General features: G+C 43.4%; 1 protein-coding gene across 1 annotated transcript in view; it reads right to left on the bottom strand.

The window, feature by feature from the left end:
- Nucleotides 1-17,313, bottom strand: part of LOC109300700 (vascular endothelial growth factor receptor kdr-like) — a 109,053-nt gene extending 91,740 nt beyond the window's left edge. Inside the window, exons 1-6 of the mRNA XM_019521486.1 lie at nt 17,230-17,313; nt 12,159-12,321; nt 10,480-10,616; nt 8,868-9,051; nt 7,843-7,960; nt 4,689-4,864 (exon numbers count right to left, since the gene is read on the bottom strand). Coding sequence (XP_019377031.1) covers nt 4,689-4,864; nt 7,843-7,960; nt 8,868-9,051; nt 10,480-10,616; nt 12,159-12,288 — 745 coding nt within the window. The 5' untranslated portion in view covers nt 12,289-12,321; nt 17,230-17,313. The remainder of the gene's footprint in view (nt 1-4,688; nt 4,865-7,842; nt 7,961-8,867; nt 9,052-10,479; nt 10,617-12,158; nt 12,322-17,229) is intronic.
- Between the last annotated feature and the right edge of the window lie 10,626 nt (nt 17,314-27,939).

Genomic DNA, 27,939 nt, shown 5'->3' with positions numbered 1-27,939 from the left:
CTGGGCTGAGGCCCTCGTTTCACTCTAAGGAGTGCCATTTGTACGATGCAAAGAGAGCAAGGGGCAGGGGAGAGGGTTGTCCAGAACAGCCTGAGTTTATTGATCTTGATGCAGGTGCAGAGTGTCGTGCTCAGCAGCTCATCAGGCATCACTGGCAAACACGGGCATACATCCTCTCTGACTTGGAACCAACAACAATAAGGGGGGGTGGGGGGGCTGGGGAGCCAGGTTGACTCTAGACTGGGAAAAAACCTTATGCATGGCTGCTGAGCTGTTCCTTCCTTGTAGCAGAAGTGACATTTAAGCAATGCACAACTGAGCATAGCAAGCATAGCACTGATGTGCATCTGTGCACACCTATGCATTCTCCTCCAATGACCCATTCCTTATTTTACCCTTCACCTTTCACCATATGGGTGGACTAGGAGCTTGTGACCTGACACTAACATGCATGAGATTATTCCTAGTGCTTAATGTTGCATTTACATGCAGCCTTTACTCCAGCTGCATTCCCTACTGCATTACCACCACCCCACAGATTGTAGCTTGGCAGACTGTATGATGGATGTAATTCCAACTGCCTACAGCAGCAGTAAGCAAATGCAATGCCTACTAATAAACAGCAGAAGGAACCTAGGACAGGAGCTTAGGGACAGGGAAGAGAGAGGCAAGATGGCGGAAGGTCATTTTGTCCCATTTTATGAGTTTGCTTTGTCTCCACTACAATCGTCCATGAAAATATAATGGTTTAAGAGCCTGCTGACTGCTGCATAAAGAGCTCAGCAAGAGCTCAGATACATCCAGATTATCAGTGCACAGCTGAGAATGAAACACAGCCTGCTTGACCATAAATAGATTTTGTTTTTAAAAAAAATTGCTTTGTACTCTCGCCTGGAATAACTTAATTTCTCCCACGTTTTTCATTCTTGGCTGGCTTGGATGTGCAGTCACCAGCTGTTTGCTAGGATCACCCCTTCTCTTTGCTCCCTCCCCTCTGAATTCTTCAGGACATTATTCTGTTGAAGCTTTGGCTCTTAATAAGAATTTAATCAAACAAAACAAAAACACAGCAACCCGCTGCTTCACGGACAGTGTTTGATGTGTAAATATGTAAAGAAGGAGTGGTTCGAAAATGCAATGGGCTCCCTCCCAGAGACCTAAGAGTCCCACAATGAGCCAACAAGACCGGAAGGGATGTGTGCGTCCTGTGAGATTCGATACCATCTGATTCCAGGGGTGTTAGGAATATGGGAGGCCAGAAGCATGGGCTGAGCTGTTTTTTGAAGGGACGTTTCTAGTGGAATCCCAGCGGTCAGTCATCTACACGGCAGTCAGCCATTGCTCTTCGCCCATGGAGTTCCTACCTGCAGCCAAGCTGGTACTTACACCTACCAACAGGTACTGCCCCTACAGGCTCCTAGACGTAGGCAGTGGGAACCATGCTGCAGTCCTCTCGTGCCTGCCTGTGATGAGCTGACATCTAATAGGGAGCTATGTTCTGCATCACCCACCTCCGACTTGGAGGAAATAGTTCCTGTTTGTGCACTTGTCACCACCGTGTTTTCTCTATGTGCTGTGTGCAGTCCATGCCGTAATTATACTGATTGCTGTGGTATCTGCTATATATGGAAGATGCCTTTAAGGGAAGCCTACAGGAAAAGCTATTAGGACTCAGTAGGGGGCATCCTTTCCTGAGCCAGTGCCCCAGCATGATGCATGGCTAAAGATGCTGTTTTTCAGATGTGATGTAAAACTGAAGCTCTGATCACTGCATTCGCTGCTGATCCAAGAAGAATTTCGCAAAGCATATTAACTCCTGGGTCCAAATTACAAGTGCAGGACAATACATCTGCCTGCAGCCCCTTCCCTAAACATGGCCATTTCTAGCTCAGTGATGGCTGTAATTTAGGGACAGGCCACAATATTGGCAGAGAGGCCCAAAGTATGAATATTTACTGCAGCTCTTGGCAATCTCTCCAATTCTTGTGCTCATGACCTTCCCAGGTGATTAATGGTTAGAGAGACAGAATCAGGGTACTGGTTTATGAGCCTAAATGCAGCATGATTAAGATGCAAGATAAAAAAAAAATACACTTAATTTTTTGGAGAGTAAGCAGTAAGTGCCCAGGTCTGAAAATAAAGGACAGGCATGGAGATGCTGCTGAGCATGCTTCAAGAATAAAGTCTTTCTTGATCTACTTCTGCCCACAAAAATCCTCCCCTTTAATTCAGTACTTCAGCTAAAATGAGCTGTGGAAGTGCACAAGACAGGAGCACTAGCCAGAGGCAATGGGTAAAGGCAGGGATGATTTGCGGTGTCATTCAAACCAAGGGCAGAGCAAATTTCTTCATTAAGTTCAGACACTCAATTATGGACGACTGGACTTTTGGGCATATATTTTTGCGAACATTTCTAGGGCAATCTTTGGCTACCAAAAAAACCCCCCACTTACTGTTTGTTTTTCCCGTGCATCTTCATGTCTGCACTTTACCAATTAGGAGCATCCCTGCAGCTGTCGGACTTTGCATAGTTTGCTAATAGCATTTTTTACAACGCAAGAATTACTTCTGATTAATGCCTTCTGCCTTCTGTTGTGCGGAACTGTGACAAGGGCTAACAACAAGCATGATCTGCATATGAGTGCAAGATGGAGAATGGTTGTTTATGAAACAAAGAGATGAAAAACGTGCAAACCAGTTACTAGAATCCTGCAATAAAATCCTGTCCTTGGCTTCTCACAAGCATTCACGCAAACAGGTTTTTGTTTATGTAAATGTTTGGGGAACGGCTGTTCTGTATCTGAATGCCCTTTTCACATGCAAACAATCATATTTGCAGCAGCAACAACAACAACAACAATTGCTATTTGTCATCCCTAATTTTCTCCTCTTTAAAATAGTCCAGTCATCCAAACAGACAGAACAAGTAATGCAATGCAACTCATACAACACCCACAGAGTAACCAGTGTTGCAAACAGTCATAGCGAATGCATCCTGAACAGCATATAAACCAAAACTTGTCCAGATGATTCAGCTGATAACTAGAACTGTGCAACAAGGATTGATACCCAAATGATGCACTTCATAATGACAAAAAAGAACAGAAATCAGAGATGGGAAAGACCTAGTCCACTGCCAATGCAGGTGTGTTTGCCTCAGCCAAGGAAGTCATTGGGATAGAGCGGCCTAAATAGTTTTGGGGACAAAGATTTAAGGTCAAATCCTGGCCCACCTTAAATCAGTGGGAGTTTTGCCATTGACATCAATGGTGTCAAGATTACTCTTGGCCTCCCCTCATTTTTTCCCCTGCTTGTGAGGCAATGCTCTGCGTGTGCAAGGTGAAATGAAACGTGCACAATGACTGGAAGTTGCATGGCACAGCAGCATACAGGCAATGCAATACAGCACAATGGGGAATATTTTTAGGTATAAAGAATGTAAAGAGAAGGGGGAGAAAAGCCCATTCACTATTGAAAAGAAAACAAACCAGCATTGATAACTTTATCTTTTTTACTGCCTGACTGAAACTCAGGAAGCCCAAAAGAAAGCAGGGTGAACTCTCACTAAACTCCTATTCTGCTTCATGATTTGATCTCTCTGCTACTGAACTGAAAGGATCAGGAATGAGGTGATGAGGCAGTAGGCAACAGTGTGATAAGAAGACCTTTCCTTCAAAATGTCACAGATATGGTGACTAAGTGTGGTTTGAATCTCTCTCTATCAGTCTCAAATCAACCTGCATCAAATCACATAGTTTGCAGTTTTTCCAAGACTCTTGAAAATGAGTTTCTCTCAAATGACCCATTAGATAAATAACATACAGATCTGCTAAGTATTTCTATGAAAGATGATTAATAGGCATCAGAGACAGAAAAGGCTGAGTGACCCATCTAATTCTGCTCCCTCAGCTAATGCAGGGCTTCCCTCTTCCTTCTGGGAATGCTTCCTCTAGACTGGTTTTAATCCCACTGGATGGAACTTCCACCATTCTCCTTGATGGCATATTTCCCAGATTAATTGTTTGCTTTTAGATATTTTCCTTATTTTTTTTCCTTTGTGTGCTGTCAGACTATTGCTGTCCCCCACACAATATTACAGTGCTGCTCCACAGCAAGTGGAAAGATCATCTGGCCTATTCCCTAGAAGAGAGGTGGTCAGCCCACAGCATACTTGCCACAAGTGGCATGAACAGCTGGTGCATGTGATATTTGAGCCCTGGGCACTCAGTAACAGGAGGCACCGGAATGGAGGCAGAGAGAGGAGCACTCAACCTAGCTTTTGGCCCCTCGGACAGCAGTGTCCTTCCCCCACAATGCTTGGTGTGGCTGGAGGCACGTGCCCCTCTGCCCAAAGAGCCTCTCCCGCTTTACCCAAGGCAGGGAGCCATAGGAGAGCCCTCAGGAATGCACTCAGCTGGGGAAAGGACCTCCGTGCCTGGGGCTGCATTTAGTAATACTCACCTTCCCACTTCTCATGAACCTCACACCAGCCCTTTGCTGGTACTGCCTTGCCCCAGCCTGAACCCTATAAAACCTGATCAGTCTGTTTCAGTACTATGCATTACATCATATCTATCAGCAGAGAGAAATACCACAGACAACTCAATGTGCCTACTGGCCTGGCAAGGCAGCATCACAAAAGAAATGCAAGAGAGCAATAGAAATACTTAGGAACATCAGGTGCATACCTGTCACGACCAGTTGGAGAGTGAAGTTCTCATATAGGCCATGCTTAGCATTGCTCAGGACTATGGTGTAATTACCAGCATGCTTCGGTCTCACATCTCTTATGCCTAGCTTGTACTTCATTGGATCAGGTTCGTAGCAAGTATGGTTCTCCTTGACTGGCTTGCCATCTTTGTACCTGTTTGGAAAGTCCCATCAAAGGCTGTCAGCTATGCATGCGGGCAAGCCCTTGTATATGCCAGAAGGGCAAATTGCTATTAGCTTTTGGTTTTCAATAGGAAAACAGATAGGTATTAGCCTTGGAGAATATCTGAGATTAGGACTTGGACTAGATAAAAAATACACAATATATATTTCCACCACACTGGGGGGGCACTGACCATCCTGTAAGATGCTTTCCATTTTTTAGCCAGCAACTATGAAAAGAGGAGATGAGAATGGTATCCATTTGGAGCACTCCCAGTTGTAGAACTAGGTGGCTTCTGGACCAGCAACACCAATTTTAAAGTGCAAGTTATAAGCCACGTGCAGTGTACAAGTCAGTTTTTGGAGCTCCCTCAACTGAGATGGACATAAATTACCACCATCTGCAAGTGCAGATTGAGTAGTTCACAAACAAGCCAACAAGCAGGGTACATACTTTGCATAAGCCTTGCAACAGGCACAGTAAATTACAGGTTGGCCTGAACTTGAGCCACTAGTTTTGGAACCAACAAATTAAGTGAATATACAAACAATAACCATAGGTACACATGGCCCTTCACAGCTGCAGAATAAGCTAAAGGTAGTGCCCTGAAGAATTTGCAACAACTGAGCCCGTTTTGAAAATTTAATTCTGTCGGTGGATGGGAGACATTGGGCATCCTACATGTGCTCCAGGAGGTATGGCGGGGGGCGCTTTAATTAGCAAGCCACACTAATTAAAAGCACCTGAGCATCATGTGCATCAGTGTTCCTGTGCTGAAAATGGTAGCGGGGCTCTTTGAACTAAAACCCATTGAACAAGCTTTAGCTCTAAGTGCCCTACCGCCATTTGTAGCATGGGTATGCTGATACATGTAATGCTATAGTCTGCTGGAGCGTGTTAATTTTAACACTCTAGCAGACTTGATTAATCGAGTCTGATCCAATGTGCTGGATTTCGAGAGTGTCGGAGCTGGCTCCTTGCACATGTATAGGAGCCCATTGTTATTCTGTTAAGACAAGCACTTTGAAAACCTTTGTTTCCTCCCCATGAAGCAACTGTGATCTTAAAATGACAAGGAATAGGGCAGAAGAACCTGGATAATCTCCCCCCTCCTCACAGAAAAAGGCACCTGCAAATAGCATGCAATACTGATTGGATACTTCTGAACTTCAACCATTTAATGGGCAGGATACTATCTTCAACAGGTCAGTGCTACTGAAGGGGATGCACTGAATGGACTCAGTGAAGGAAACAGCCAAGGAAACAAGACTGTGTTCGTTCTGGGAGTTTTAGAAGTCTCCTGTACAGCAGTTCAAACAACTCCACTGGCAAAGCCTCCAACATCAACATCCCTAGAACACCCGGGGAAGACAACTTTGGTGGTCTCAGACTGCTACCAGAAATGGCAATTTCCTCTCCCACTGTCTGCACAAAGAATGACCCAAAAGGGCAAAGCATAGTGAGGATGAAAAGGGGCACAGTCCCTATTTTAGCTCTAAAAACAGAATCAGATGGCTGTGTTCCCCTGGAATTTAATCCCCCAAAACCAAGCTAACCACTAGCCACTGGTGCTCACCAATCCCACTGCCCAGTGACTCTAACTCAGACCTGCTTTATTGACTCAGCCAATGGAAAGTGCATCGCAGAACTGCCAACACAGCCCAACCTCTGCATAGAAGAAGCAAAGTGTAGGATAATATTGAGTGTGGCCTCCAATGCATGTTGAGGATATTCTGAACACCGAGGAACGGGGAATGGAGCAGGGGACAGAATACTGGTGGTCTTGGCCCCTATTTCTCCTTTTTATCCAAAGAAACATGGAGAAAGCGGAGGGAGAAGGAGAATGGAGACCATGCCTGCCTTTACTTCCTGTGGCTGCTGAAGTACTGCATGGGCTATTAAACTGTGGTTTGTTATAGTTATGTTGGAGTAGCCAATGATTGACTGAATATAAATCCCCCCTTTTCTGTTACTCTACAGCCAAATATTTAAGACCAATCTGCCATTCCCTCCTTTGTGTGCTAGGATGCTATGTGTACGTAATGGTTTGAGAAGTGGACATAGACGTGACACTGGTGGACCAAGGATGGTCCACCACTGTCCAAGGTTCTTGTGGGTAACTCTGAAAACATTGTCTGAGTTCATGACTGAAATGCATGGGAAGCAACATGCCAGAAATAAGGTTTGTTCTTGCTACAGACAGCACTGGACATTGGGAATTATCCTTTCCTAGGAAGGAACAGATTAGAAGGTCTAAGAGATCTGCATATTTGATTTTATGAAATACCCTAGGAAAGCTTGAGCAACGTTTTGTGTCACACATCAGTGATTCTGTTCACACATTGGTATTCCCTTCACTTTGCTATTACTTTGTTATTACTGCATGAAAACAGGATCTTCTGGGTTGCTAGGCTCTTGTCTTCCTGTCCAGAGCTAAAGTCCAAATCCCTCCCAGCTGGCTGTGATAGAAAACACTCATGTGTGCATTAGGACTTCAGGTGGGAAAGCAGCAGCAGACAAACCTTCATGAAAAACAGATCCATTTGGCATGCCAATGTCCCTACTAATATCTGAGGCAGGGAGGAAAAAATATCAGCTAGGGAGGAAGAACTCCTTGTGCAGAAAGTGTTCCTTACAGCTTTCTTGGAGGCACCGGCTCCTTTGAAGATGTTCCCCAACAGTGCTGATGCCACTGGCAATCCTGTTCGGTGCTTCTCAGGTGTTTTCTGCACACAACTGAATGAATGACTATATTTCTACATTGCTTTGCATAACTAGAGAAGGAAAGTCAGGCACAGAGCAGGGAAGAGGCTTGCCCAAGACCATTCAAGGGGTCTGTGGCAGTGTAGAGTCTAGCACTTGGATATCAGTAGTGTCAGCTTCATTATTTAGAGTAGACCACCCCACTTTTGCAAGCTGAGAAAGAAAGGTCCTGCATTCCTGATCACATGTGACTGGATGAGACTCACCAGGTAATATTTGGGCGGGGAAAGGCTTCCACCTTCACAGCCAGTTTCAGTAACTTGTGTCCTGCTGTCACTTCATAGTAGGGGCTTTTCTTAGAGGAAACCCGGAGGAAAGCTTTGTCTATAAGAGACAATAAAAAACAAATCAAACAATAGAAGATTGCCAGGCTACAAATGCTTGCTGCCCTGGATGACTGGGTTTTAGCAGCACAGCTGAGGGGAAGCTGCGGACAGCCAGAGGGAGTGATAAGCTCACGGCTTTATTGCAGAACTGTGCAGCCGCGGTTCTCTTTGCAATTTTGTACATGTGCAAAGGGGTATAAATAAGCAGAAGACCGTACCATGCTGCATCTGGTGGCACCTAGCTTCAGGGAACACACAGCAGTACTTGAAGATGCCTTGCTTTAATGGGCAGTGTTATTAGCAAATTCTGAGCTCTACCTGTGGCCATCTGAACTCTGAAAGGGCCCAACTATCAAGGGGATAAATAGGACCCCAGTTTAGCCATGTTTTCCCAAGTGCTCGGATCCCAACTATCTGAGTGTGACTGAAAACTTGGCTGTATTGGTGGGTGCTGGGCCGTTTACAAAATGTTGGTGCAGTTGTACAAAGATGCTGCCCCTCACTCCCTACCTCCCCAAATATAACCAACTCACAACCAAGCAGTTGAATTCCAGCTTCCATGGGTTTCCTAAATGTACTGACTTTTCAGAGACAGTTAAAACATAACTACCAAACCAGGACAAGCTAAGGTATTTCTACATGCCGTGCCTCTTCTCTGATAGGGACAAACTCCATTTGTTCAAGCAGAGGACATGACCTTCCCATAATTACATAGCATATTTTGAGGAAGACATTTCTTCCTGACCGCCTGGTGATCAATGTATATGCCCTACAGCATCACAATCTTGTGACTGCATCCTAGCCAGTATCATTGCTGATTCCATTTTTACTCAGACAGATTAAATGTGCCTACACTTAACAGTGCTAGTTCCCAGACACTGCTGTCATGCAGATATGGACCTTACCATACACTGTGACTGTGACATTTTTTTCCAGCCCCATTGCACTGGTCTCCAGGCCTGTTACATTGACCACTCGGCAGATGTAGAGGCCTTTGTCTTCCATGGTAACATGCGGGATAGTCAGATTGCTGGAGCATTTATACACCAATGAACTTTTGTCCAATGCTGATACAGGCTTATAATCCTTCTGGGAATCAGAAAAGGGAAAACGTACAATGAGCTTTTTGCTTATCCTGTTCACTCTTTCTAACAACCTCTCAGTTAAGACATATGAGTTATAAAAGCATTATATATAATATAAAATAAGCTAATGACAAGCCCTCTCTCTAAGTTTCCAGTGTGCAGTCTATTAGGAGATATACATACACATAACCTAATACAATTCTGAAGTTCCCTCATTAATGTCTAGGCAGATGGGTAATAAGTAGTCATACCACAAAGCCAGTCCCATTCACAGCTTGTAAGATTTTCAGCTATGGTATTCAACTTCCCCAACAGGGATTTATTTTCATTCTTCCTTAATTTCTGGACTGGAGAAGAAAGACTAATACTTGAAAACAGGAAAAAGATCTCTTTGGCAACCACTCCTCAATGAAAAAAGCCCTCCAGAATTTCCTACAGATTGATAAGCTTTTGACAGAATTTGGATTCTCTGGACGTTATTAGGGAACGTTATCCCCACTACAGAGAGTTCTAAAGGATGACTCCAAGAAAAATGATAGAAAGAAGATTATATTCTCATACTTTACATAGGTTTTAAAGAAAACAATTCTGTAAAACCAGGTTTTGGGTTGCATATTTTATATTACTGTTGCTTTCTTTACTGATTTCACCAAGAAACCTCAAAATCTGACCAATCAATCAACTTCAGGGGGCTACACTATGTTTTAGTTCAGATCCTCCTCTTTCTTCAGAAGGTTTAGACATGTCTTAGAAATGCCTTTTCCTCCTCTTTTTAACACACAGCAATGGTAGGGCCCAGTCCTACAGTGCAGTGAGCACCTAATAACATCTGAGCCTGAGACTGATGGAGTTTAGGGCATCTCAGGAAGTCTCAGCACTTCACTGAATCAAATCACAAATGAATCCTCCCCGTATTGTATGCCATAAACAGACCCCAGGACCTTTCACTTAAAACTTGAAATAAATGAGTAGTGAACTTTGGGAAGTCCAGTTTACTTCTGTTTCACAGTTACGTGCCACATAAATACCAACATGGGTGGTAGCGAACTGGAGAATCTGCCATGTTTGTGGCTGCCTCTGGGAATATCCCATTGTCAGCTGGGAAGAGGAGAGGTTGTCCTGACATGGGAAAGGCTATTCTTTCCCTTAAGAAACTATTATTCATTGTCATCTTGCAGGAATCCATTTAGTATGACATTTTGCAGGTCAGTTTTGAAGAGCCCAGAGAGCCAGATATATATATATATATATCATGTAAGCATCCAGATTCTCACTTGGTTTGAACTGAAAACACAACCATTTGTGGATTGTTTTAAGAATGATGAATGAGAATAACATTGGGGTCCAATGAGCCATAATCACAGATCTTTCATTTCCATCAGCCTGACTCCAGTACTGAATGAAAGACAGCCTGGAATTGTCATCTACTCACACTCCCTCTGGGATACTGCCACTGAAACTCAATCCGTCCATTGACAAAGGTCTCTGCGGTGCATTCCAGACTGAGGGCTTCTCCCACCAGCAGCCTTCTGGGATTTGCTTTCAGAGCCAGGCCCTGTACTCTACCCTCTGAAACAAAAAGTGTCAAAGGTAAAATTTAATGCCACATCTCTTCAAATTTAAGATGAGACCCAAATTTCAAGATCCGCTGTTTCCCCAAACTTGGCAAGAAATTAAATTTATTAACTGACCTTTACGGAGCTCTTGAGTGATATGGCATTTGGAAAAAAATGAGGTTACTTACTGAAATGCCTAAATAGGGAGTAGCCTATTCTCTGTGCTGTGTGTAGGAGGTGGGGGGCCAGACTTTAGTCCCATCTGGTTTTAAAATCTATGACTTTATTAATTTAGTTAACTTTCTTTCCTCTGTCTTGCTGGGCTCCAGCCCTCAGTCATTAACCACATACAGAGATGGCCCAGGTCCATCCTTTCCTAATTCCTACGCAGAAAGAGATTTTTTTAAAAGTCTGGTGCTTTTGAAGGCCTTAGTATTTATAAATAAAAAGGAGCCAACTTCCAGGAAGCACAGGACATCTACTTTCTGAGAACCAGCTTTTGTTTAAACTGAGCTCTAACATCTCGTGTCTTTTTGAAAATACAGCCTTATTGCTCCCTATCTGAAATGAAGTCATTGAGCACCATTGGATAGGAGTAACGACTCTTATGTAGAGTGTAGGGCATCGAGGAGACTGTAAGATAATAACAATAAAAAGAAGGAACTTGTGTTGCCCTTATGGGCTAGGTGACCTAAAAAGTTTTTTCTGTCTTTGATTCTGTGGGTTAAGTAACAAATAATTACTCTAAGTGATGGGAAAAAAGATCTCCAAAACTTCTATTTGGCTGCCAGACAAATTTGCCAGGCTGTTGTTCTGAGCCACATGCTAATTGTTGAGCAGGATGTCATGACCTGAGAGAAATGATGTCAGAATGAACTTTCCTTATTAAAATTTAGAATTTATGAGTAGGCAAAAAAAAATCTTCTATATACAAAACAAAAGGGAAATTAGTAGAAAAGCATTTGGACAAAACCCACAGCCCCAAAAGCTCTCATCTTTGGGGTCCTCAAAATCCAGATGTGAACTCTGCATCTGGAGCCCAGCTCTAGATGTAATGAAGAAAGAGTATGTGGGAGAGTGCCAGCCGAAACCAAACAAAAACAGTGAGGTTTGCAAATGAGCATTTTCATGAGATTTTATACCATGATCTTGCATGTTCAGTAAATACCATTAATGGGTAAAGGAGGCCACTGTTTGGGTTTGCAAATTCCAAACCAGCAGTTGTTTGAATTGAGGTCCCACTTTATCCAAACCAATGAAGCTTTGGAGAGGTTTGGGTAAAATATTATAGTTCTGTCTCATCTCCACACCTGGCAAGTTTTCAAAACCAAGGGTGGATCAGAGCCAAATTCCATGTGATGTGAACCACCAAAGCTCAAGCTGGGGGAGGGCATTTACACAAAAAGTTCCAGTTTTGGGCCTATGGCTAATACACACCAGTTATACATACCACGATGAAACTGGGAATTAGGCTAACCAAGGAATAATGTACCAGAACCTTTAGTTATGTAACAGAAACATAGCTATCACTTGTCAGCACACAGTGGTTACTCACCCACTTTCTGTGGCATGTAGTAGGATGTGGACACATTTCCATTTACTGTGGCAATGCACTTGAGCAAGCCATTGAAGAAGTGGAAAGGAGGAGAGGGGATGATAAATCCTTTTTTGGGGTCCCAGGTCATCTTCTCATATCTGAATTCTACTGACAAAGGATGCTGAAAAAGAGGAGACCGCTGAAACTTTCCTCTGCATCACAGACCACATGGAACAACTCAGCTTCAGCCCAGCATAAGCCAGGTGACTTCAGTGGCACAGAAAGGCTTCCTCCATGCCCACTCTGGAGCCGGGCAGTTGGAAGCTGCACTAGCATTGCTGCTTCTCCCAGCCCTCCAGCTGTGGCCCAGGCACAGCTTCCAGCCAGTGGGGAGGTGCCAGGCAGCTGGAAACAGTGTCTGCACTGCTGCTGCTTCCCTCTGCTCCCCCTCCCCCCTCCCCTGCCTCTGGCTGCAGTGTGGGAACAGCTGGAAGCTTCCTGGCTCCAACATAGCTTCCCACTGGCTGAAAACTGCACTCATGCTGTGCAGGATGGGAGAGGAGCAACAGCAGCAACACAGATGCAGTTTGGAGATGCTAGGCCCTGGTGCAGCTCTCTGCTGCCTGGAAGCTGTGTCCATGCTGTACCAGGGAGCAGAGGGCTAAGGGAAGCAGCAGGGGCATGCGTACAGATCCTAGCTGCCTGGCACGGCACCCTGCTGCTGACATGCTGCCAAAACCACCTGGGCTGTGCTGAACCAGAGCCAGGAGGATGGGGAGAAGCAGCAGTGGCATGGATGCAGCTGTAAGCTGTCCGGGCCAACTGTGGACTCAGGTAAAGCCCCCCAGCTCCACAGGCTGCATCTGGCCTGTGAGCCATATATTGATGCCTTCTGACCTACATGCTTTGGAAATATGTGTCTTTAATACACTTCTGTTTGCAAAGTGTTCTGAGATGTTTAGGGAAAAAGATACACATTTGAGTGCAAAATATTATCATTAGCACCTTGGAGCTAGGCACAAAATACAGACCAGAGAGTTTTAGGCTTCCTTGCATCGCTTCAATAATGCTTCCGTTGACAAACACTCTTTGCCAACCCCTCTCTGATTTTTAGGGTTAATTCACTGTTGTTATAACTTGCCAGTGTTAAACATAGCTAAACTCTACATTCTGAACTATCCCAGATATTGCAGTCTCAAAAGTGTGCCTTGAATGCTATCACAGCTTGTTCCACTGGCCTGACAAAGGAGTGGGAAAAGAGAAAAATTTAGTTAAAAATAAAGAAAGAAAATCTAATGAAAAAAACGAACCCAATATGTAAGCTGCATTTGCACAGCACCCATTTAGGCAACTCCTTTTTGGTTGGAGAAGATTAATTTGTTACTATTCAAGCACAAGACCAGCTTTGCACTAGCTGGGGGAAAAATGAGATTTATTTTTTAGCCAGCCTCAAAAATTCTTGGATTTAAATAGCAAAAATACCCACAATAAAGAAACCCCTAACTTTAAATGTTCTGGTACATCTGAGAGGGCTGCATAATTCCAGCCCAGTTTACAGACAGGCAAACAGAGACACCGAGCGACTAAACTGGGTTGCTGAGTCTGAAATCAGGGGTCTCTGACAGAACTGGAAATGGCTTCCAGGAGGCCAGACTCCAGTTTCCAGCTCCAGCCAATAGACACATTTAAGATGCAGCCTCTGAGAGCGGGTATTCACAATACCAGGGAATTACTGGGTCAGTGGCTACCTGTAAAGGTCCCTTCTCATCCTGTACTCCACCAACTAACTCAAGGAAGGGTGCTTTGTGCACAGGAGCTTGTCTAACATCTCTCCCAAATATACAGTTGGTCCAATAAAAGATACCACCAAAAAAACCTTGTTTCTCATTGTTTTTCTGGGCCATTATGGCTGCAACAAGACACCAGCCCCAATACTACTTGCCTAAAACTGTTCATGGGCAGGAGTTGGGTAGATGGGAGCTCCAGCAGATGGTATATATACTCAAAGCTCTGGGACAACCAAAGAGCACCTACAGGTGCTAAATGATAACTAACCTCTTCTTAAAGAGAACTCCTTCCTCCCGCTTACTGTCAGCATGTCCTTTGGAGAAAAGAAGTGAACTAGTGTTTTTTTACAAGTCTTTCAAAACTGAATCAAGATGAAGGCTTCACCAAGGAAGACTTATGGAGCGTTGCAAGCCAGGAAGTGGGAACATCACCAGTGACATCACCAGTCCTGGTATTATTTTCATGATTAGACTGTGTTCACTTTAGTGCTCTTCACCAAACAAAGGATGCTCCTGTGCAGGGTGAGAGTTCACAGCATTTGCGAGGAATCCTCCTGCTTTGAACAAATCCCAGCTCCAAGCCATTAGAGCTGTTATTAAATAATACTGGAGATGAAACTGAGGTGTTGAGCTAGCTGGCCTCATTTTAGATCATTTGCTATGAAACATTCTTCATGGCAAGGCACAGACTTTGCATGAAGGCACATCCTGTCATTGCAATGTAGCAATTTCATTGGGGAGCAAGAGAGACAGGTTAGACAGGAGCTCCCTTTTAAAAGAGTGGTTCCAGTTAGATTTCAGAGCTCCCTGGAAGACATTCAGATTTGGTGAATAGGTTCAGGATTTTTACAGGGGCCGATCTGAAACCTTCAGGAATTGATGTCTGCAAAGGTCAGGACCGTCCATGACAAGCAGACACAGCCACTCCTCATGCTGTCCCTGTTCAGTGATTAAACAGTTCTAGAAGTGACAACCCTCTTGCCCAGCAAGAAAGGCACATAAGGAAAAATAAAAGCTTAAACTGCAAGCCCTACCCTGGGGTCCTTATGGCTAAGATAATATGTAGAGCTAACCAGAATCTGTTTAGTATTAGCAAACTGTACCCTTTCCCATAAATATTTAAAGGGCAGAGAGTGCAATCATTTTAAAGTATAATAGTAACATAAGAAACTTAATTTATGGTGGAAAAAAGGACATTTGCTACAAGAATAATAAAATGTGATAAAGCTGAATTTCATGGTTTGGCAGCTCTGGTCCCTCATGGCTAAGAGATGGGGAGAAAAAAATAGTCCTGCTCCAGAGATGCCTTTCAGCAGTACACATATATTACATTTCTTCATAAAAAATTCAAAAAATATATTTAAACAACTAAACAAAAAGTATCCCTGCCACATGAAGGGGAATCGCCGTATTTTTCCGTTCTTTGAAGTTTATTGCTTATCGGAGATTAAATTTGGAAAAGGATGTTCTAAATTTGTCTGGTCGCTTTATTCAGATCCCCTGTCCCAACCTCCACCCCATAGCTTCCTCTGTGTGCAGGAAGCAGCCACTGTGGCTCCACACGGCAGTCTGAATTTCCCAGACAAGGAAAAACAACGAGCCGGGTTTCCATATAAGGTGCTTTGGGATGGTATGACGTGCTCCCTAGGTAAACACACACCTACATAAGTGGATGCATCCTCTCTGACAGCAACGTCTCCCTGACCTGCAGGCACCTTCCTTCTGGGCTATAAATTCCACTTCCCCACACCCATCCGCCCTGCCCTAAAGTGGGAAAATCCTTGGGTGAGACTCCTTTGCCATTCAAGGGGAAGCACACTGCAATTTCGTTCATCTCCTTTGTCACCAGCTTGTAGCAAGATGAAGGATATGCATTTCTGAACCTAGAAATAACTGGCAGAGAGAGACTGCCTCAAATGGGATAATACTCCATAAACAGGGGCACGAAGCCTGAAGTCTGTTTGGGCCAAGGTTATAGGGCCATATTCAGCCTGGAGCAATCCAACTAAAATCAGTAGAGATACTCCAGGGACAACTCTGGCTCTCTAACCCACAGGTTAAGTGAACTGAAATAGGACAGTTCCCTAGCCATGGGGGAGAAACTGGGGAAGTTTTTCTGAGTCAGGGTAGTGAGGGGGGAGCCCTAAAGGCATAAGTGAGAAAGATCAACCCCAACTCTACACTCCTTCATTTTAATTTCTACCCACTAAGTATGGAATAAGAGTGCTGCTCCCACTAACAACACCTGAGGTCCGCCATTGATTTTGGTGGAAAGAATCAGAGCATCACCATCATTTCAGGTGGCGGCTGCCTTCTAGAAATAGGAAGCACGTGGCAATTAACAGGCACTCAGGACACCCTCCCCCATCAAGATGCCCTAGGGTTGGACTCTATGCCTATATTCTGCTTTCTGAACAGATGCAATCAATGCAGCAACATGAATGCAGGCATTTGTATCAATAAAGCCACCATGCAGGCTAGGATCGATTGGCCCCTGGTGGGCACCATCTCAGGAGAGGGCAAAGACTTGGAAAAATAACTCCTCTCTTGTGCCAAAGAGAGGTCCCTTTAGGGCAGGCTGCAGAAGACTGAGAGGGGTAAAGCCAGGGGAATAGCACTGTATGTTTTCAGTGGATAGTAAGACAGATGCACATGCTAATGTTTAGAGTACAGGAGCCAGATGCTCTGTGTACTATCGCTGGCTCTGCTACAGACTTCTCTATGGACTCAATCTAAAGTCCCCTGAAGTCGAATGGAGAGACTCCATTAGGCTTGAATGGCCTTAAACCTTCACCTCTATATTTCTTGTGGAAAAGGTTTCAGGATCCTTGCACCAAATGCAATCCTGGCATAAGCAGGTGAAAGTACTCCTGTGATCCATGGAAATAGTTTCATTTCAGTTGATTGCAAAATGTGCAATAAAACAGAAAGACAGTCAAGGAGGAGCAGGCTATAAAGTGAACAATTTCCATTGAGATAGAAAAACCCTTCACAGGATATTTTCTTTCAAGAGAAATGGCTTCTTATCATCTCTCTTTGCCAAAATACTTAGAATAGTTAGCCAGTAAGGGAAAGAAACTAATATTTATAAACCCATCCTAACAAAGACAGGCCACATGTGGGGTTCAGTAATACAGCTATGTGAAGAATGTAGGCAGATTAAGGTGGATTTCTGGAGGGTATTCCTATTTTTTTGTCCTTGTTGGCCTTGTTCTGGAAGTTAGTTGGCCCAGCATGTTTGCCACCTTGTGTTGGCTATCTACATCTCTAACGAGTTGGGCTGATCTGAAATTTCCACTTACCTGGAAAAGCTTGGGTCTGATATCTGGTGAAGTGACTCGGCAGGGCACAACCACCACTTCTGTAACATTCAGTACATAGATCACGTCGGGATGCTCATGGAAAATCTTAACAAATGGGCTCCTGATATCTGCAAGAGACAGTAATAGATCGAGATGTTGCGGACTTGTCCCATCAGTGGAAAGAAATAACTTGTTCAATGATCTATCTGGTGTTGTGTTGCAGGAGCCTACCTGAGTCGGTACAACAAGCCCACACTGTGGTATCCCTTCCTTAGGCACGTGAGGAGCTGCCCACCATTAATATCAGTCATTCCTGGGAGGCAGCATAGGTCAGAGGCTATGGCCTCTAATCACATCTCCCAGCTGCTAATAGTGTCTGTTATATATTTGCTGTGTGGCATCAGGCAGGGCACTTTGCTCCAGCATTTCCCATCAGTAAAACCCTGTTCCAGGATGGTGGTGGTACCTTGTATTTGAAGGCTGCTTTGTCATACCCAGTTGGAAGGTAGTATACTGACCCAAACTTCAAAGCTGGTTATACTTTCACCAGCATCCTAAAAGGACTGTACATAATTACCCAGCTAACTAGTGATTTGCTTCACCCAGATTAACTTGCCAAAGGGAAAATGCCCATGTACCACAATTTTTCAGAACTATGGCATACAGGGATACCCTTCAAAGGATGTGAAAGAAGTCTCAAGACCTGAGATATTCCAAAACAGACTAGAAGGATCTGTTTAACACTGACAAAGGGATGGGTTTGTTGACCTTGCATATCTGCAGGATTTTCTCTGCAGTTGCTGCAATTGCTCCGGCAAGAGTTAACTCAAAAATAACAATAAACACGTTTGGCTTCTATTCTTCTGAGTTCTGAGCTGGCTGGGGCTTTATGGTTTATGAACTGAAGGTATTTTGATAACCACCAGAGGGCCATGAAAATATGTTTGATTTCTCTTAGAACATCCATTTATCTACTAAATTTCTATTGGAATTAGGGTGTTAATTTCTCACTGCTTTTATTTTCCTGTTAAGCAGGTTCAGAAACTACTCAGCCAATACTGCACTACGTAAATTAGATGAGCAAACTTGCTTGACTTGAATTGTAAAGTCTGTGGGGTAGAAACCATCCTTTTGCTATGCATTTGGACATAGCATAGCAACCTGCGTTCCCCCATCTTTGGCTGGGATCTCTTGCTACAAATTAATATTAAGTGCCACATCTGATGAACAGTGAATAGCTGACACAAAGAGCCTGGGAATAACCCACAGCAATTTAAAACTCCTGCTCCCAAAGCATTCTGAAAATGCTTATGAATGATGAATTTTCTCAAGGGAAAATGAGGTCATTCTTCAAATTAATACTTTGCTATCCAAAATGGGCTAAATCTGTGATGAATATTATTTGTAATATCCAACACATGGATCACTATAGTTTGGCCTTTAGCAGTGGCCAAATTCTTTGTGACCAGTAAAAATGAATACTGTTGTCCCATGCTGTATATCCCTTCCTGAACCCCTTCAGTTCATCTATGCGTATCCTGAACCGTAGGGTTTCTTTAACCTTTAAGGCTCTTCTTTCTTCTCCTTTTGCAGTTGAGATGTTAGTTAGATGCTTTGGAAAGCATACACACGCACACACACACACATATATTTCATTTGAAGATCTACCAATGCTGTTTATCTATACCATCCTCTACAACCCCATGGTTCTGCATAAATGCATAAGCAACTCACAAAGACACTCTCAAGGACCCAGAAGAACAGACACCCACCTTCAGTTTCCTCTGTGCAAAAATGAAGTTTTTCTACCTATGGGGACCTTTTACCATCTTTAATTTTCCCTGAACCTGAGGAAGGGCATCTGTTCCCAAAAGCTTGCAGCCAAACATAACTTTTTTTTGGGTGCAATTTTTGTAGTTGGTGTGATAAAAGGTATCATCTCTGAACCAAGAGTTCTAGAGTACTGCATGAAATAACCCTGTACACAGTTATCAAACCAAGATGGCAACATTATTAATGGACTTCTGGGGCTTCTTCCTACCTTCATGAGTAGAAACATTTTGAAGGGAGAAGAAGAATTATATTCTGGCCCTGGGTGTAGTTGATACTGTAAACATCTCCCCTGGAAGGCCTGCAGTGTTGAGGCTGCAATGTTTTTTCAGGAGGTGCTTCTGTTGGACAGTTCCCCAACGACAGGATTGCAGTTAACCCACCTCCATTGACTTTGGTTGAGATTACAGTACTCAACACATCCTTTGTAGCAGAATTCCCAGTGACTTGAGTTAATATCCCTGCAATAAACTGTGTGCTTTGTTTATTACAGTCTAGTTGCAGACTGCAGAGTTGTACTGCAATGCACAGAGCAAAGACTGCACCTGTTCTTTTTCACCCTCACCTTGGTCCAATCTCAAATGCAAGAAACATGATTAGGGTCTAATTTTGAAAGGTTTGGAACTGTGAAATACTCTAGGTTTTGGCAGAATGGCATTTAATGGACTGATCCCAGGAGCTCATTTCTTAAGGCCCTACAGTGGTCCTTGATCATGATGGCAACACTTGTTGGCTGATGGATTTGTTTAGAACATTGTAAAAATGGAGGTTTCAATAAGAAGCAGACAGTTTTCCCTCCAGTATACAGGCAGCTGTTCAGGGAAGTCAGAAAAAAAAATGACAGATGGAATAACATGCTCCATGTTTTCCCTTTCATTTTTGACCAGTTCCACTAATACTGAGGAGGATTTGATGAGGTAAGCTTAGGATAAAAAGCCCCAGAGCCATCCCCTTAGGTACCCCGTCCCAAGCACACAGCTCTTTGGTTCTCTTGGGAGATTCATTTTGCTCAAAACTGCACAGAGCAATTCTGTGAACTTAAAACTAATATCCAACCGCTGCACTGTTGTGCACTACTAAACAACTATTGCCTTAGAATGGGCTGAAATTAAATCATGGGAGAAGGGACTGTCATGTTGAATATTTTAGTTAATCAATGCTAGATGAGTATGAAGTTGATAGGTCTTCTCTGTATTTTGGCTTTTAGTTTCTAGTATTCCAGCATATTTCATGGATGTTTTTAAAGCTGGATAGTTTTTAGGATTGGAAGAGATTGAGTATTTATCATTCTTCTGTCAAGAATCTGGTTAGCATATTCCTCATCATCATATTTATTAGATCCAGATGCTTAGTTCTCCTGCTGATGCTTGGTGTTGCTCATTTATGACCTTCAGATCAGTACGAAAAACACCGAGCACGTAGGAAATAAGGTTTGGGCTTCTCTTTTCTTTCCAAAAGCGAAATTCAGGTGGCAAAAGAGCTCCCAAGCATGGTCTTATATTTTTTCACCTGGTTTGGGTTTTCTATCATATGAGTATGAATTCATTTGGGAATATCAATATTGGCTTCTTGGCTAGTGCAATTAATCTTTGCTTAGCATGTCATTGAAAAACACAAGTGCTACAGTGGCTCTAGGGAATTAATCTTCAAATAAAAACCAGATCTTTTCTGCAGGCAGAATTCCTTCCACCTACCACTGGAAAGAGTTTCACTCCCAAGAATATGAGTGTGGGTGTCTGTGTGAGAGAGCAAGGATTAAGGGTTATGCAGCAAAGCGGATTTTTTTTTTTTACAGATTACTTAGTTTAAGCTTTTAACTTGGTGAACTGACAGCAGGATTCCTAGAGGACCACAAGGAGTATCTGAGTCAGTCACCTGGATACACAAGCAGAAAATATGCTGACACAGCAATTTGTGTGTATCAAGAAAGGCCAGAAACATAATGACAAAGCTTTGTAAAAGGCACTTGGGTCACTGGGCAAAGGCAAATGATGCAAAATTCGCATCTAGGGAGCCACCACAAACAGCTGATCAGAAGCACTCTAAAGCCCCATCTGCATGCTTTCTGAGCCACAGTAAGCTGTATATGAGGCATCAGAATAGGAAGCAAAGACCAAAAAACCATAAAGGAGTCTTTTCAACTCAAATCATTTAATTTCAGCTTCTGTTCTATGACAACAATGGAAATGACTGATCCATCCTCAGTGCTGGTCTATAAGGAGATATGTACTTTGGAGTTGGGAGGCTGAAAGAAGTCTTAAGGAAAGGCTATTAATTAGAGCCAAAACCTAAGCTCAGAAGGCCCCTGACATATGAAAATTTTAGATACACACCTGAATTTCTCATTAGCTTTTATCACACTACATTGGTTCTAATCAACCCTCTACCATAAATCCTGAGGAATTTGAGGTCCAGTTCAGAACTCTTAGGGCTTGTGCTAAACTAATAGTAAGAAAAGCACAGTTAGCTCTCGTAGCACAGCATGAAAGCTTGTAACAATGAGTTTTAAAGACTCATAGTCCATTTTGTCCATTGCTGCATTCATATACTATGTTTCAATAATTGTCTGTGGGTGCGAATCCTGTTTGACTCTTCTGCAATGTCAAACTTTGGCTAATCCATACTATAGGGAGTATAAAATACAATAATGGTTTAAAAGCAAAGACCTAGTTGAGCTAGTTGTGGAACCTGGCTAGTTTCCACTCACTGGAAAACCTTGCTCTATGACATATTAGCTGCGATGAAAACAAAGGAAATTAGTTCATAAGCATTTGCATTAAAAGGGGGAAAAGGGACAAGGCCGAGTTATGGAGGAAGGAATTTGCACCTTTGCAGAGAGGATGATAGCACAAAAACATGCAAATGGGGCCAGCTGAATTTCTTTGCCACTGTTGAAGTGATGTTACCAGGATGTTTCAGGAAACATGCAATAGGCAAGAACTCTGGTGGGTGATATATTGTATTTGTCAAATAGTAAATTAACTGAGAAAAAGGAATTTTGAGGGGATTGAAACTATTCATAAATTAAAACTAAAACTAGTGAACAGTTTGAGTCAAAAACAATAGATTTTTTTTCTCATTTTTAAATGCATGTTCCAACAGTTTGTTTCAGAGCTGCATGTGTTTAAAATTGGCACAATAGACAGAAAAAAGGTTAAAAAAATGAAACAACCCCAAACTAAAATAATCCACTTCATTATGGCTGGTCAAATAAAACCCAGAGGGAATTCTTTCTTTTCACAACGAAAAACAAGTTTCTGATTCAGTTTAAACCAAACTGAATTATTTTGCCTTTTTTATTATTCAGACACTGAACTGAAAAAAATCCATTATTTGCTTAGGTCTACATGTGATAGATGTTAGTTAGGTTGCTTAATGCATTGTGCTCAGAGGCTAAAATAATGAGTATGGTATAGGAATCTAATAGTATAGTCTAAAAATTGCATCTGATTTCTAATTGATTTTTAATGGCAGTCCTCACCTGAATTGCCAATTCATGTAATTCAAGCCAGTGGCTAGAATTACACTATCTCTGAGCATGAGTTTCAGCCTTAATTTGAAGCCGAGACATATTAAGCTATTCTCTTACGATCGCTGTTGGAAATCTGCATAGAGTGGTTAAAAATGTCTTTGTGATTAAGCGATAGCTACTTTGGCCAAAAGACAATTTCTGGGTTATGATTGATGATTCAGTCCCGAAAAGCATTTATGGCCCGAGTTGCAAGAGGCTGTTAATCCTCAGAGCATGCCTTGTCTCTGGATCATAATTTGTGCAGTCATTAGAGACTGAAAAATTAGGGTGTTGCTTTTTTAAGGGTGATTCTATTTCATGTGCTCTGCAGAATAGAGCATATAAAACAATGAGACTGCTGGCACACACCACAGTCCCCCGACTGCTGGGATTTCTATAGATGAGTACTTCAATCAGCCTAAGAAGAGGTTTCTCTCCATCACAGCACTCCTTTCCCCCTTGTCTCACACTGCTATATGTTCACAGGACCCAGTCCCAATTCTTAATCATGTGTCGGCTCATGGGAGCCTGAGGGATTACTCTTGAGTAGAGGATACAAGTGTGGATACAGCTGACAATCAGGGCCAGACTATTCCTTGTATATCCTGAAACCTTAAACACACATTGTACAGCTTCAGTCTGACCAGCAGAGGAAAGGTCAGCTGGGAATGGAGAAGAAAATAATTACAGGCATGAAATCAGGCACTAGTAGTATAGTAGTATTGCGAAGCACAAATGGAGCTAGCAAGCCAGTGCAGAAAGCCTTAATTTTCCAAGTGTGAAAATCTCTCTTTAAAGCAGAAGGGGAAAAATCAGTTCAGATCCTTAAGCCCTGGAGAATAATTGCATAAAGGGACAACAAGGCAAACCTCCATTGTGTCGGGTGCCCATCTGTCTTCTCTTGCGCTGGGTTCTGATTTTTTCATTCCTGGGAAAAGCTCTTCCTATGAAACAGTGGGAAAACAGACTCCCTCTGCATTTCAGTGGTGATGTCCTTGTGCAGGAACCCCTTGCAGAGAGCTGGAAGGCAGACTTTTCACCATACAGTTCAGCAGAGTTGGGAAGTTTTAGATCTGTCTGCATTTGCCTTTATTTTTCTCATGGTGCTAATGAACTCAAGATAGTGAGTGCCTTTCTAAAGGCTAGGAGTGGTACTCACGGTGTGTTTGTAGCTTGGAACGTATAGTATGTCCATTCCAGCCTTTACAAAAAATGTGAACCACCTCAACTTAACTGGCAATCAGCTACCTCCACATAAAAAAGTCCAGTGGAGATGTACCTTCTTGAAGTATAGAAGGTAAAGACACCTTCCTCCAAAAGAATACATGCCCTAAAGAAGAAGCTCCATCTCAAACCTATGGCTGCTAATCTTAACTAATACCACTTGCAGACCAGAGGCAAGTGTATTGTGCCCACCCTTTTAGAGCAATAATGGAGGCACCTATACTTCCTTACCCATCTAGCCCTGGGACCAGCTACACACAGAAATACCTGGTAGTGGAATGACCCCTGCGCTCTCTATGATTAAGCTCATGGAGAGAATAAGTGCTTTGTCTTTTCTGTCAACAGGGAATGTTTTTCCTTGGAGCTTGGCATGTCAGCTTCCCTTGGGCTGGGAAGGTGATTTGCAACGTGGATCCCATCCTACAAAAACACCCTTCAAATCCTACAGGATCATAAAAGAAAAAAATAATTTACTGCAGGCTCCAAAGCTCTTCGCATGTGAAGAAAGACAAACGCATCAGAATGGCGACTTATCAGCTGCAGCAGCAGCAGCCTCAAGGAGAGGGAAAGGCCCCTTCCCCTGGGTCCCGCAGACTGGCTGTCTAGTTCTCCAGGTCAGTGGAAGTTTGCAGGAAGCTGCTGTCAGGCCAGGGTGTTACTGTTTACCCAATATGGCTCAAGGAGGAACACAAACAGAAGAGCTAAGGAAGCAAGACAGCAGGAGAGCTGAAGGGAAAGGGGCCTGGAGTCCAGCTCTAGTCACAGAGCCAGGCATTGAAGTCCAACAGGTTGTACACACAAAAAAAAATCAAAGGTCAAGTGCTTACAAGTTGCTTATTTACCTTAAATCACTGAAGCCTTTAGTGTTCAAAGTCATTCTGTCTCATGGGAGATTAACGACTACTCGAGATGAGTTTGAGCAAGGTCCTTTTTAACTCATTTGGTACAACAGCCTATTGCCTAGGGAACCCAAATGTTCCCAGTTCAAGCCTCTAGCATGCAACAAGGCATCAGACGTGGTGGAGGAATCCCCCTCCGCCCATCAGTAATATTTATTCTGCTGTTTGGTGCAGGTGTTTGGTGGCATTTGCAATGGAGGTGAAAGGGGACCAGAGTAAATCTACAGTGAGCTCTGTATCACTTGATGCCTAAAGCAGAATTGGAATCTCCCTTTCTGGAGGACTCTCAGCCAAATCTTGCCAGCTGATGAAGGCTATAGGGCTTGAACACAGGTAACGTTTCACAGCAGAACCTTTGTGTTAGTGTCTTGCACAGTCCCTAACAGTTACCAATTAACTGCAGGCACAGTGGTTTCAAAGCTTCCTTTTAGAAGCACACACAGGCTTCTCTGCAAGATTGCCCGTACTCTCTGTTTCTGCTCAGGCTGCACGTATCACACAGGTTATCTTGTGATAGTCATGTCAAATTTAAATCAACAGGGATAACACCGCATCTTACCTTCAATTGCCCTCCATCATGCTATGCTGATGTTAAATGCTACACTGGTCCTGAGGCCATGCATCTGATTTGCTAGTTATAGTCCATTCTGGAATGGCCTCATTTCATCTGATTGTCTTCCTGTTAATGACAGATCTCTTACCAACACAGTTCAGGTACACTTACACAGGAGGCTAAGGGGACAATCGATAGGATCAGAATTTTACAGGTCTCTTTGAATTCTTTGCATACAAACTTTGAACTTATCTTTTCAAGATCACTCCTTTTAAACTTGCTGTGTTCAGGGCCAGAAATACTGAGACATTTCCCTTCTGCCAATATATCGATTTGTAGTTAAACACTACTTTAGTTAAAAGATTCTGGAAGTTTTTTTTTTTTAAGGAAAATGCCAGCTACACTAGTAGATGAAATAGCACCCGAAGAAGCAGGCCGTCACCTACAAAAACTCATGCCTCTAAACTGCCACCTGCCCTGCTTTCTGCCTGACTTCAGTCTAACACAGCTAAACTACCTCTCCCAGCTCTACTTGAAATCCCATCAGGAAGAACTAGTCAGCAGCAGCGCGACCACCTCTGGACCTAGATAAGCTATAGAAATTGCTAATTACTTCACAGACAGATAAGGGAACTGTGGAAGGGATATGGGGTGTCACTTAGGACTTCAGTGAGAAGCTCCTGCTGTTTCCTCAACTCAGTGCACTGACTTAGTGCCAGGAGCTCATGCTGTGCTGAGCCGCCTTACCAGACAAGCAACCCAACTTGTCAGTGCTGCTTTAGGGCATGATTCGAAGAGCGATTTCATTCAGAATCAAAGGTGCTCTGCTTTTTCCTGATCAGACCCCGAAGGGCAGAAGAGAAAACATACTGGGACTTGCACAATGGAAGCTGCACCCTTACTCTGGGTGGATCTAATCATCCCTGAGCAGAACGCGCCTGCCAAACCCTTCCATCCCTGTCTGAGAACCAGCTACTTATCAGCTCCACTCAGGACTGAGTGAGCAGGATGGGCTGAGTGCTCAGCCTATCTTGGCTGGCTGAGTGTCTGACAGAAAGTGCAGCTGTCTCATAGTTTCCAAAACAGAGCAAAAAAAAATTGTTTTAAAGAGAGAGAGAAGGAAATCCAGCTCCCAAACACTGCTCTTGTTGGTGGCATGTGCTGGACAGCAAGTCAAAGCCAAAGTCAGTCTTGTCATCCTTGTCTGCTTCTCACATTTGGATTATCACTGTGAGCTGTCAAGGGAATTAGGGAGGCAGAGATCTGTGTCAAAGAATGTCAGAAGAAAAGATGAGCTCATGTGACCGTCACTGTCCTGCTTTCCCATCCTCCCTAGACTTCTTTCAGTGGGGAGGGAGTGAGAAAGGAGGCGGATTCCATTTGGGAACTGAAATCATCTGAGATTTAGCAGATACAGAAGAGATGAAGGACAGATAGGAGACAGGGTTGCCCTGGTTTTGCGTTGGCAGCTGCCCCCACCTCCAGGTGCTTGCTTCAGTGAGAAATTGCTCCTCTGACCAACTGGCCAGTCCCTGCTATCCCAGATCCTGAGCAACAGCAGAGGTGAGACCTGGTTTGGTAGCAAGCAGTGCTGTCTGGGTGCTTCCCTTCTCCTTTCCCTGGAAGGGAGAAGAAATGGTTGGACAATCCCTAGGAGGCTTTTTACAGGGGGTCCATGTCCTCACAGCATGCAATATAGGGTGTCACTTTGATCATGAGTCCAGTGGGATTGGAGACCTGAGATGAGCAGGGCAGGTAGGACACCAAGCTTTTAACATGCTGTCTCAGCCACTGATCTGAATAATAGGCACTTCTGTGTAAGGGGAATGAAAACCAAGGGGGGCTTTGGAAAAGGGGCAACAAGAGGCCACATATTGATCCTCTCTGTTCTTACTTCCAGATCCATTTTGCTCAAAAATTAAAGGCTGATTTATCTAGCACCTGGTCCTGGCAACCTTAAAAACTTGCCCTAGTCTCTGAAAGCCATGTGGGGCTCCTTATGATTCATAGATTATCAATGCCATTGGTCAAATTTTGCCTTGTGAATGATCCTCCTTGTGCATTTAGCCCTTCCACTCTGCCTTGTCCCCATTCTCAAGGCAATTTTGCCACTGTGAATGTCTTCAATATTTATCAAGATTCACCAGGCAGTTTGAATGACCAATTTTTTGTGAGTTGTCAGTGAGTTGTTTGCACAAATGGGTTCTATTCAGCCACTCACTTTTCATGATCAGTGACTGGTTACCTCACGACATGAAATATGTTTTTGCTCCCTGATTAGACGATGGAAACCATTTAAATAGGAGAACAATGAATAGGGAACAGCGCAAGTTGTTGCTCAGCGTAATTGCCCTAATTCCTGCAAAAGGAGAGGTGTGCTCGCATGTAGTGCAGACCCTGCTTAAAAACCCATTCAAGTAATTGTTCATGGAGGGGAAATAACAAAGGGGCATGACCAGGGGCTATTCTATTCCATGCTATTCTACTTGGTTTCCCATGTGGTGCCCAGCCCTCTTCTATGTGAGCCCGGATCTACATGCCATTCATGCTGATTTAACTATTTTGGTAGGGGGGATGTGATTTCTTTAACAGAAGAGGCAAAGCACTACAGTGTAAAATAAATGCAGTTATATTAGTGTAGCATTTACAAGAATGAGCTATGCTGATATAAGTACCTTTAAGTGGGGTCCCCC

The sequence above is a fragment of the Gavialis gangeticus genome, unplaced genomic scaffold, assembly GCF_001723915.1.
Source record: "Gavialis gangeticus isolate Ggan-Ray unplaced genomic scaffold, GavGan_comp1, whole genome shotgun sequence".
Lineage (NCBI taxonomy): Eukaryota > Metazoa > Chordata > Crocodylia > Gavialidae > Gavialis > Gavialis gangeticus.
This window is presented reverse-complemented; position numbering and strand designations above follow the sequence as displayed.